The 10,923-nt window shown below is 37.3% G+C and overlaps 1 protein-coding gene across 1 annotated transcript; it reads left to right on the forward strand.

The window, feature by feature from the left end:
* The first annotated feature begins 2,381 nt into the window (after positions 1 to 2,381).
* LOC140163902 (uncharacterized) lies at positions 2,382 to 7,266 on the forward strand. The gene is made up of 5 exons (XM_072187210.1): positions 2,382 to 2,461; positions 3,757 to 3,930; positions 4,534 to 4,716; positions 5,413 to 5,565; positions 6,191 to 7,266. The coding sequence occupies exons 2-5, from the start codon at positions 3,775 to 3,777 to the stop codon at positions 6,281 to 6,283; spliced, it is 585 nt and encodes a 194-aa protein (XP_072043311.1). The 5' UTR covers positions 2,382 to 2,461; positions 3,757 to 3,774; the 3' UTR covers positions 6,284 to 7,266.
* Positions 7,267 to 10,923: the final 3,657 nt, after the last annotated feature.

Here is a 10,923-nt window from a genome sequence, read left to right on the forward strand (position 1 = left end):
CTCACAGACTGTGCCAAAGACATTTATGCTTTTTGTACACCATTTGGTCTTTACTAGTACAAGGTTACGCCATTCGGCTTGAAAATGCGCCTGCAACTTTCCAAAGAATGGTAAACCAAATTGTGGCAGACATAGAGGGTTGGGACGCGTCGCGTATGTGAATGACTTAATTGTTTACAGTCAAACTTGGAAAGAACATATGGAACAACTCCATCCATTGTTCAAGTTAAGAAATTGTCTGAGGTATTGACAGTCAAGTGAGTTTTGCCATTGCACTGTCACATACGGGTGACGTTTGACCATGCAAGAGTACAATAAGGACATATATAAGACACATTAAAGGAAAAGACAATGTCATGGCTGATGGCAATTGAGAAACAAACACAACTTCTTTGTGTGTGACAAGTATTATTATAGTCACTGTGTAATATCATAAAGAGTTAAAGGGAGCGGCAGGTTTCTTTTTCATCTACATTTTCAACCCAGAGTCCTGATGCTATTGTTCTTAGTGTTTGGTCATGGCGCCAGTTGTACCTTCCATTCTCAAGCGAGTAGCTGCAACAATTCAGGATGTGGAGCAGGGTACAGTTACGGTAATGGTAGAGTTGTCACAATCCAAGATTGGGTTTCCCCCAGTTGCAGATTAGCAGGTGAACGAAGTTGGTCATGGATGGCGTTGATATGGAAAGACAGGAGCTCTGGTGTCCAGACATATAGGAGCTTCTTCCATGAGGTGTCAGTCTGCATGGCCGAGTCCCATCTCAACCACTATCCTTGTATTAGCACATCCGTAGAGGTAAACTAGCATATCTTCTTCATTCACTTCTTTCATCAGATTAGTGAGGCATTTTCAGTACTCTTTCTGGCTCTTTTGGGTTTTCTTGAAAGGCAGTCCTGCCCGGTCAGTTTGACCTTGACTCATCTCATTAAGATGAGGTGGCGCCCTCTCTGTTCGAGTTCTTTAACCCCATTCCACCTGTTCTTGGTTTTCTTAATTCTTAAATTAACGTATTTTGTTGATTGTATGTTTGTTTATGTGTAAGATATTGTCCAATCATCCTCTACTTTTCATTAAGATTCTAATTTTTGTAAACTCAAACAAACAGTGTGTTTTGTTGTGCTTTCTGAAGTGAATTCGGATAAAAGGTGATTTTGGCCTTGAGTCTTTCCGACTCGTTAAATCTTCAGCGGGGTGTCCGTCTACTTCAAACCTACCAAAACACTTCGCTCGGCACTGGTTGCGCATAAGGACATGGTTCCCCTGGTAAATGTTGGGGGTTGGGATGTTATGATTTTTGTGACTCAAGCCAGTTGCTGAAAGTATTTTAAGCAGCTAATAAGCATTAATTACGATTTTGAGTAATTAGATAGGTATAATTTTGATCACCCTGTATGGTATAAGCAAGCATCGCACTATACATTTTCCGCTGATCATTTTCAACAAGCCCTGTTTGATTTTGAACCCCTCATATTGTGAAAATGCTCCTGAAAAGAAAAAGCAATTTAAAACTATACAACATGTTCATTAAAAAGTTAATTGGTACACCCTGTATATTTTCCTCGCACACCCTGAATATTGATGTCAAGTTTAGGTCCTCGTAATTAGAGAATAAAGGTATTATTTTAGCCGCTGTAAGTAGTTAAGTAAAACAACGAGGCCTCCTTGTTTTACTACAAAATAATGATGTTTCCCGTGTTATATGAGACGATAGATGCACGACAGCGGCTAAGAGCAATACCTTTATTATCATTTCAATTCAAATGAAAAACATTAATCGCGTGCCACATTTACACACAATTTTACAAGGAATTAACTATAATTACCTAACTGTGTTATATCGTATCATATCATACACCTAAGAACCAATAAGATCGCAGGAACAAGTGTTTAAGAATCTGTGTTCTTCATGGTTTCCAGCAATGTTTGTTTGTTTGTTTCGCTCCGTGTGGAGACACGCTTGGGTCCTGATGGGACCAGGCTCAAACAAAATGCTCAAGCCAGGCTAAAAATGTATACTTTTACATACCTGTAATTGGTACATAAAAAGTTATAGCCTTTTATCTCAAAACTGATGTTTTCACCTCCTTTTGACATGAAGTTAACGGCAAAAGTATCATTTTCAATTTCGTTTTTCATTCAAGGAAATTGACAAAAATCACAAAATCAAAGTCTGCTCATCGACATCAAAGAAAGACATTCTTGTGATCAGAACATAACATATCACATTTTATGCATTTTTGTGATTGCATGTCATTTCTTTGTACTCTTCCGAGGATTTCCTATTTTTAGTCGTTCCAGGTAAATTCGGAGGCATTTTCGGTTTCATTATTATTTATTATATAAAGCAGGTTGGGATGTAATGAAATTCATTCCGTTTTGAGTTGACTTCTGATGTTGTTGACAAGGTGTCTTTTATTCAAACTCCACTCCACTCGTCAAAGAATAGCCGTCGCTGATTTGGTAAGTTTATAATGCTTTAAGTTTATTTTTCAACCATCAAATTAAAAAATGGATCAGATTTGGTGTTTTTTTTAAAATAATTTTTGTTCAATGTGTATTTTTGACCGTTAGGCCTATTTTACTTTTATTTGTTCGTGTAATATGCATCGCTTTTTAAAAGATTACTATATTTCACTGTCATGACTCTGCATACGGTATGTGGTATTCTACTGACCCCATTATTATCAATTTGGTTTTTGAATATTATTTAAAGATTTGTTTTTCCTAAATTGAATATTACTTAAAGATTTGTTTTTCCTAAACTGAATATTATTTAAAGATTTGTTTGTCCAAAACTGCAATTCGCAGGGAGCGTTATTCGAAATATTTCTACGAATAGCTCTTTTAGAACAGTTTGTTTAAAGTAGAGATTTTGGTTAGATAACTTTGTTTCATAGTTTAAAGTCAATTGAAATGATGTGTTGAATTTCCAATTAAGACAAGTGTGTGATATGGAATGAAAATGTTAAGGGTAGATGCGGTATTGTTGGCGTAGCTAGGGGTTATGGCGCCCGGGCCAAGAATACATAATGGCGCCCCTCCCCAAATTTTGAAACAATTGCTCGCGGAGCTTGTAAAAATGTGCACTATAATTAATAATAAGGTGAAATAGATTAATTGATATTTTGGCTGCTTCGACCAACAATGAGTTGCGTTCCTCAATGATGCTAAATGATTTATATGGTGTGTCTTTGGCAATATAGCAGTGGCGTAGCTAGGGGTTGTGGCGCCCGGGGCAAAGAATACATAATGGCGTCCTTCCCAATTTTTGAAACACTTGCGCGCGGAGCGCGAGAAACTGTGCAATAATTAATGTTGGTTATAATGAAGTTGAATTTCGGTCTTAAATTAATCTTTCAAATGACTATTGTGTTGAAATGTGCGCAAAGCGCGCGAAAAATCGACTTTCATCGCTTGAAGGGGTCGCATAATTGATGCTGAATTGGTCAATTCTGTGCCCCCTAAGTTGAAGCCCAGGGCACGTGCCCCCTGCCCCCATCGCGTAAGCAGAAAGCATAATCTTGGACAACTATCATGACTATCCAGTTACCACGATAGAATAGCTCTATTCCGTGTGGAGGGTAACTGGTTAAGTGACCAAGATTCATGTCGCTGCCTCGCTACGCCACTGCCATAGAGTCAGCAAATTAGCAGACAGCGAATTCCTGTAAAGTTTGTGGGTTTATACCTGTACATAGCGCACTATAAATCACTTTCAAATATTTTGTAAAGCTTTATGTTTTCAAATTTGACAGAAGTAAACGTTTGACACCATGGACATGATATCGATGGAGAACGGTATTGGGGATCATTTTAGCAATGTTGCTGGTGGACTTGGTGCTGCAGAAGAGAGTACTGAAGATGTTGAAGGCGTCAAACTCTCAGACAGATTACTGTGTTGCATGCACATCTTTAACTTCATTTACCTGGTAAGGGATTCTTTCTTTCTTTCTTTCCTTCTATCTTTCTTTCTTTCGTTCTTTCGTTCTTTCTTTCTTTCTTTCTTTCTTTCTTTCTTTCTTTCTTTCTTTCTTTCTTTCTTTCTTTCTTTCTTTCTTTCTTTCTTTCTTTCTGTCTGTCTTTCTGTCTGTCTCTCTGTCTGTCTGTCTTCTCTCTTTCTCTCTCTCTCTCTCTCTCTCTCTCTCTCTCTCTCTCTCTCTCTCTCTTTCTCTCTCTCTCTTTCTCTCTTTCTCTCTCTCTTTCTTTTTCTTTCTTTCTTTCTTTCTTTCTTTCTTTCTTTCTTTCTTTCTTTCTTTCTTTCTTTCTTTCTTTCTTTCTTTCTTTCTTTCTTTCTTTCTTTCTTTCTTTCTTTCTTTCTTTCTTTCTTTCTTTCTTTCTTTCTTTCTTTCTTTCTTTCTTTCTTTCTTTCTTTCTTTCTTTCTTTCTTTCTTTCTTTCTTTCTTTCTTTCTTTCTTTCTTTCTTTCTTTCTTTCTTTTTCTTTCTTTCTTTCTTTCTTTCTTTCTTTTGTGGAGAATATGGCGTTGGCCTCTTCAATTAGTTCATTCTATCTTCTATAATTATTTATTTTCAGTTGGATGGCGTGTTATTAGTGGCAGTATCACTGTATGGTGTTTTCAACGTATATTTGAATGACGACCAGAAAATTGCAGCTTATTTATTGATTGTGAATGGGGCGATCATGTCAGTTACCGGTATATTAGCCTGCTGTGCCGCGTGTTGTAAATGCTACAATAACTGTTGCATCGCTATAATGGTATGTAAAACCAGGAGGTTGGTAAAAATCCCAGTGGAAAATTGTTAAAATCATGCTAAATCATCCTATTCACCTATAGTAGACACCCCTATAATATCAAATTCTGGGTCCGCGGTTGAAATTCAGGGTAAAACCCGGGAGTGTAAAAAATTGCAATTTTACAGATAACGAGGCGAATGGTTGTACTTGTAAAACCATTTTTATTTTGTTTATTTGTGCAAATTTTTGAATTTTGTACTGTTTAGCTGAAAATCAAAGTGTTTACCAGGCTAAAAATAAGATGCACTTAGCAAAAATGGTCGATTTCTTCCGAGCTGTCGGAGAGGTCACTTCCCCCACCCCCGAATTCCCGGGGAGCATACCCACCCAAAAATGGATGATGTGCCCTCCGGGCAAAAAATATCTGAGGTAATCAGAAAAATATGAGCTTTCTTTTTCTTTTGATACCAAAATCTCATTTTTGATGAAGAAAAATAGGGGATGCAGCTGTCGATCGGTTCAAAGACCTTTAATTATTTTGTATCTAATATTTAATAGCAGGCTTTTAAGCTGTTAGTTGCACCGACCATATTCGTTTTATTTACTTGGTTTGTAGTTGTTTCATGGAAACTAAAGAAATAATTGCTTCCCAAAATATTCAAACATTATTTACTATTTCCGTTTGTTATATTTTATCTTCTTTTTTCTTCCCGAAAGTACTGCCTGCTGACTACCCTCGTTATCGCAATCAATGGCTACGCAATTTACGCTTTCAACGGAGGGGATATAGAGGCTGCAACCGACACCTCGGGAGACAACACCATCGTCTACCTTGTCGATGTCTTTGTTACAGCAACGTGGCTGTTGAACGTAAGTTACACATGCATATTAAAGATTTATTGACATGTCGAAAGGGGGGGGGGGCGATTTTTGGCAGACTATTTTGAGAATTCACCACCCCGGGGGTACACATGATTACATGATTATTGCACAGCCCCTTAAAGCCACATTATAACATTTGCTGAGGGGGACGCCCTCAATATTATTCAAAATTTTGTTTTTTTACACGATTATATTGTACTTTATTAAACCAACATACCCTGCAAAAATCAAGACCCTAGGTGCTGTAGTTTTGTCAAAATCCGAGGTTTTGAATAAAACGCAGGAACCGTCGTTTTACGATGGAGTCGAACGCATACGCGATGTTCATAACACAGTACGTACATATGGCGTGAGGGACGGTGATCTACAAACAAAGGATCATACCGTAACATGTCCGAAGGAGTGATACGTATTGGTGACATCGGCGCTGGAAGTAAATTCCAATTTTCTTTGCTTTGCCTTAGATGTCCGGCTCAAAATTAAAAATGGGATATATCTGACAGTAAAAGCTAACATTTTATGGCAAAGAAATACTAATCTATTTTGTATGAAAATGTTATAATATGGCTTTAATAAGTTGGTGACGTTCTTGTTTCTTCTTTCTTCTTTACAGGCTTTTGGTTATGCATCTGTCATAAAGACAAACCCCGCGGCGCGTAAATTCATGAAATGCATCTGCTTTTGTTTTGGAGGTGGAGAGGAATAAATAATTCGCATCACTCGCACTTGTAACATCGCGTCGTCATGGCCGTAGCCTTGTCCAATGCCCTCCAAGTTTCCTCCGTTGTATCAGCACTTGAACCCTATCACTACTTGTGACTCACCGTGAGGGCCACTGACTGCGGCTACCAATGAGACTACGAATCCTGACAATTTGTAAAATGTTTGCTTTTGTGTAATCAATGGATCAAAATTTCAGATTTTCAGCGGTACCTCCCTACCCAAACCAAACTTGAGTACCCCCCTCCTGGATGTGTTGTTGGTCGTCTTCTTCGTCTTCTTCGGATTCATCTATCCTTATAGTATAAAGGTCCGTTCATACTACCACCGCATTTGCGATGCGTTGATTTGCGATGCCGATATATTGATTACTTTTGCCACAACTCAACGCAACTCGTCGCATTTTAAAGTTAAAATGTATTTAACTTTATTGCGATATCGCAATGCAGTAGTTTTCAGTACGATGCAGTGCGGCAACGCACCGCATCGCAAATCAACGCATCGCAAATGCGGTGGTAGTATGAACGGACCTTAACACGATTGTCAGCTATCACACTAATATACACATACTTTTTAGCTATTTTTAACATACATTTTGGTTTCTTTAACAAATTATTCATTTTTTCTGCTTTTTCGTGGTAACGTTTAGGCCCACTATTCTATAAACTGTATATTTGTGTGTAAATTGAGGGCGCTATTTACATATATTTTAAATTAATTTAGTCAAATAAAATGAGTTATTCCTTACATTTCATGATGAAGAGTTTTTGAAAATTTCCTTGCTCCTTTTGTGATGTTTTAAAGTCATTATACAAGTGTCTAACCCTTGTAAAGATGCAAACAAGATTAAGGTTAAATAGCGCCATCAGCGTTCACCTTTACTTTCAAATGACTATGGTTTTATATGTCATCAAGCAACCGTGATACAGGCAGGATGAGAGAGTTCTGGAACGGGTTACTAACATCAAATTCCTATAGTAAGAATTCCAATTGAATGAACGTAGCTTTTTACAGCTGCACTCGATCCAACCGCGATCGTATATTGCGTATTTCAAACTACAACGCGAACGCACAACCTTGGATACAATGCTATCCAATCACGAGTGCGTTGGCATGGTTGGATTCACTTCCGCGTTACTCACGCACAGTCGCACACGCTGGCGTACATCGCACAGTGTACGCAAAAAATCGTCACGCTATTGAAAGCTGCGTTCATTCAATTGGAATTCCCACTATAGGTGTTATTATTGATGAATGTTTGACGTGGAAAGCAAAAACCAACTCACGTAATATTGGAGTATGAATAAACTCAAATTCTATCATATTTTGTATTCTCTATGTTGTACTCTTGTTTTACCTTATATCATTTGAATTATGCAAAACTGATATTGGGGGGGTACATGTAAACGCACTTGGATAAAAATATGAAATTACAGAAATGGACTATGGACTCTAGCTGGCACCTATCTTGAATTGAGGGTATTTATGCACAAATACAGTAATAATGAATTACCGGGCGTAATTGATGATTTCTTTAGATTACGTTTCAATATTCATAATTACCAAACGAGAAACGCTGGTTAATTCAATTGAATGAAGAACAATAAAACATTTGCAGACCATGCCATTTGTACTGCTGGTCCAATATTATGAAATTCATTGCCAAAAATTAAATAAAACGGTCAATTCACTGAAACATTTCCGAAAAATATCGTGACTTGATTTCAAAATATGATTAATTCTTGAGCATTGAGGTGGTGACTTCCCCTGGCCTTAATGGCCTTCTGGTCATCCCCTCCATGATTTATTTGTTTGGTTTTGTTTTTGTTTATGTGTGTTATTTTTTTAATTTATACTTGTGTTTATTTGTTGTCAATTAAGTAAAAAAAAATCTTGAATTAATGAATGTAAAAATAACTATTAAAGAAACTAAACACAACAGCACTAGACAGCCATTCGACGATGGCAACGCCTTTAAGTGTTTTATCACCCAGTCAGATGTATTTCACACTGCCAAACAAAAGTCACCTAATTTTGGTGGACGTTAAATGTATACTGATGAATATTGATGGGCAACATTTTCCAATATGTCAGCGCTCAAATCGGACACAATAGATGAATAGACACTGTAGTCCGTTTTCGGGAGCCAAGTAATATGCCACTGGTATATCGACATGCTTGAGCGAACTGCATACAACCACTACACTCGGTCATTTCAAATATTGAGTTTTAGTTTTGGTTTTGGTCACGAGGTTTCCTATTATCCTGCCTAAGCTCTTGAGTGACGTCATTGTCGATATCTTTGTCTATACTCTCTTAAATTGGCCGATTGAAATATTTCAATCTTTTAACGATTGATGATAGGAATCAATCTAAATAGATTGAAAAATAGTAGTTTGAAATGTTTTTTGTTTTGACTCTAACTCTCTTTGTAGACTGATTTCACTATCTAATCAAGTATTACTCAATGTACTGCCAAATGACATGTGTTGCATATGTTTGGAATGAGATTTCAAACTCTTTTGGAGTGAACATTTTCAATCTTTTTTTCAACTGAAAAGGACTTGTCCCTAATTTGGGACAGCAAAAGATTGAAAAACAATGAAAATCAATCCTTTCTACTGAAAATTCAATCGAAAAAGATTTGCCCCTAACTTTAAAGATTGAGAATCACTCTTCTTTGATTGTAACGTTTCAATCGTTTTGATTGAATATTCAATCGGGCAATTTAAGAGAGTACCCTTTGTTAGAAACTTAAAATTTGCAGCAAGCCGTTTCTGTTTTCAATGTTATATAATCGGAAATCAGGTTTGAAGTTCCCTTGATCAAATTATACAAAAAGAAGTTTAAATTTCGAAGTGCAATGTTCACGAGCAGAGAAGTCGAACAAGTCAACCCCGGAAGTGAACCTACATTTGAAAGCGTGATTTAGGGTATTCAATACTTACGTCACTCATGACAGAGTCATTCTCATTAAGTAAAATTCTGTCCTCCACAAGGTAAGACGGGGAAATTCGCATGATAATGCAATAAAACAGGTGATAGGTATAAATGGTTGTGAAATCGATCCAGATAGCTGTCCCTCTGTCATCTTAATGACAGAGAAATGGCCTCCAACATGGCTCCCATTTCAATTGTTATACCGTTCCGCTTTGTTTATTGCATTATACACTTTTCTATTTATATGCGTATCGCATGCATAGGATCGATATGGCCATAGATGAACTCCTGGATGGGGCAGCTTTAATTAGCATGAGGCCACATTGATATGTAAATAGCGTATTGTTATTTAAATTTGTGCCCAGACGTATTGAGGGCGACAGTCATGTTATCCAGACGGAGAATGGCTGCATATGCCGGGCATGTCAATTTGCTGAGTGAAGGCTGATCATCACCTTTCTGTATAGGTAATAAGCTAGTATATTTCGTGTACCAGTTGGTTATAACAAAAAATTAGTATCATATTAAATATATTAAATGTATAAACTTTGAAATTTACATGAATTTGAAGAGCAGAGCTTCGAAATCTAGCTAAGTCAGGTGATGTGAAATGCTGCTGCGTAACCCCCTCTGCGTGGTAGAATTATATTCATAAAACATTGAATTTAACAGATATCATGGGAAGCCAACCACGATTTATCAGCATTTAAAATATATGTTAATTAACAAAGATAAATAATAAAGAGTACAAATGGCAATTAACTAGTAAACAATCCTGAAATCTTAAAATGTTGCCACGTGATTTTCCCGACCACATGATATGTCAACGTGTGACCACTATTCAGATTTACCGTAAATATTTAGAGTATTGTTACACGGCTTGCACATACACTGTGCATTTCTTTACCTCCGTATAAAATCAATAATTCATGCTGGGAGCCAAGTAACATTCTGCCTGCTCAGCGCAGATTGGTATTTTATTTTACTTGAGAGCATAATAGAAATACATAAGACGAATAGGGCGCCATGATCGAAGGTCAGGTCGGGTATCAAAGGTTATTATAACTTAAATACTACTTGTATTTCACACCTTGCCTCTGTCACATTATTTCCTTCATATTATTGACAGCAAGTCCTAATTTTGACTTTGCTATTGCAAAATGTCATTTCATATTAAATTAGTAGACTTTCTTTGAAAAAACATATCACTGTGCTTATACCCGTCCGCCATTTCATTCATTGGATCGTTTTCGCCTGGTTTGTGCCCAGATGTATTGGGGGCGCGCTATACTCTCATTGAACAGGCAAAGTTCGCAAAACTAACAACGTTGTTATTTGCCAAACTCAATTAACATGATCCAAGGGGTCGAACATGAATTATTCATAACGAGCTATAACGGATCGATAACTGGCCTCACTTTGTAGCTAGTAAACCAGCTGAATTTTTCATAGATTTTGCGTTGCTAATAGAACAACCGTGAATTTAGTGTCACCCCCTTGATATGGCTTCTAATATTTAGGTTGGTTTAGATTGACTTTTATTTATTACTAATGACAAGAGAAAGAGAGAGGGGAAACGGGCGGGTGTGTGGGGTGTGTAAGGGGAGTGAGAAAGAGTAACATAGAGGAGAGAGCATCGGAAGTAGGGAGGGGAGAGGAGAGCTCGAGAGTGGAGTGGAATTTAGT

Source organism: Amphiura filiformis, chromosome 11 (genome assembly GCF_039555335.1).
Source record: "Amphiura filiformis chromosome 11, Afil_fr2py, whole genome shotgun sequence".
In the NCBI taxonomy this organism is placed as follows: Eukaryota; Metazoa; Echinodermata; class Ophiuroidea; order Amphilepidida; family Amphiuridae; genus Amphiura; species Amphiura filiformis.

Excerpts from the sequence above, each read along its gene's own strand:
- LOC140163902 (XM_072187210.1), top strand. The coding sequence starts at position 3,775 with ATGGACATGATATCGATGGAGAACGGTATTGGGGATCATTTTAGCAAT. Across the intron at positions 4,717-5,412 it reads ACTGTTGCATCGCTATAATG|TACTGCCTGCTGACTACCCT; the intron begins GTATGTAAAACC and ends TCTTCCCGAAAG. Across the intron at positions 5,566-6,190 it reads CAGCAACGTGGCTGTTGAAC|GCTTTTGGTTATGCATCTGT; the intron begins GTAAGTTACACA and ends TCTTCTTTACAG.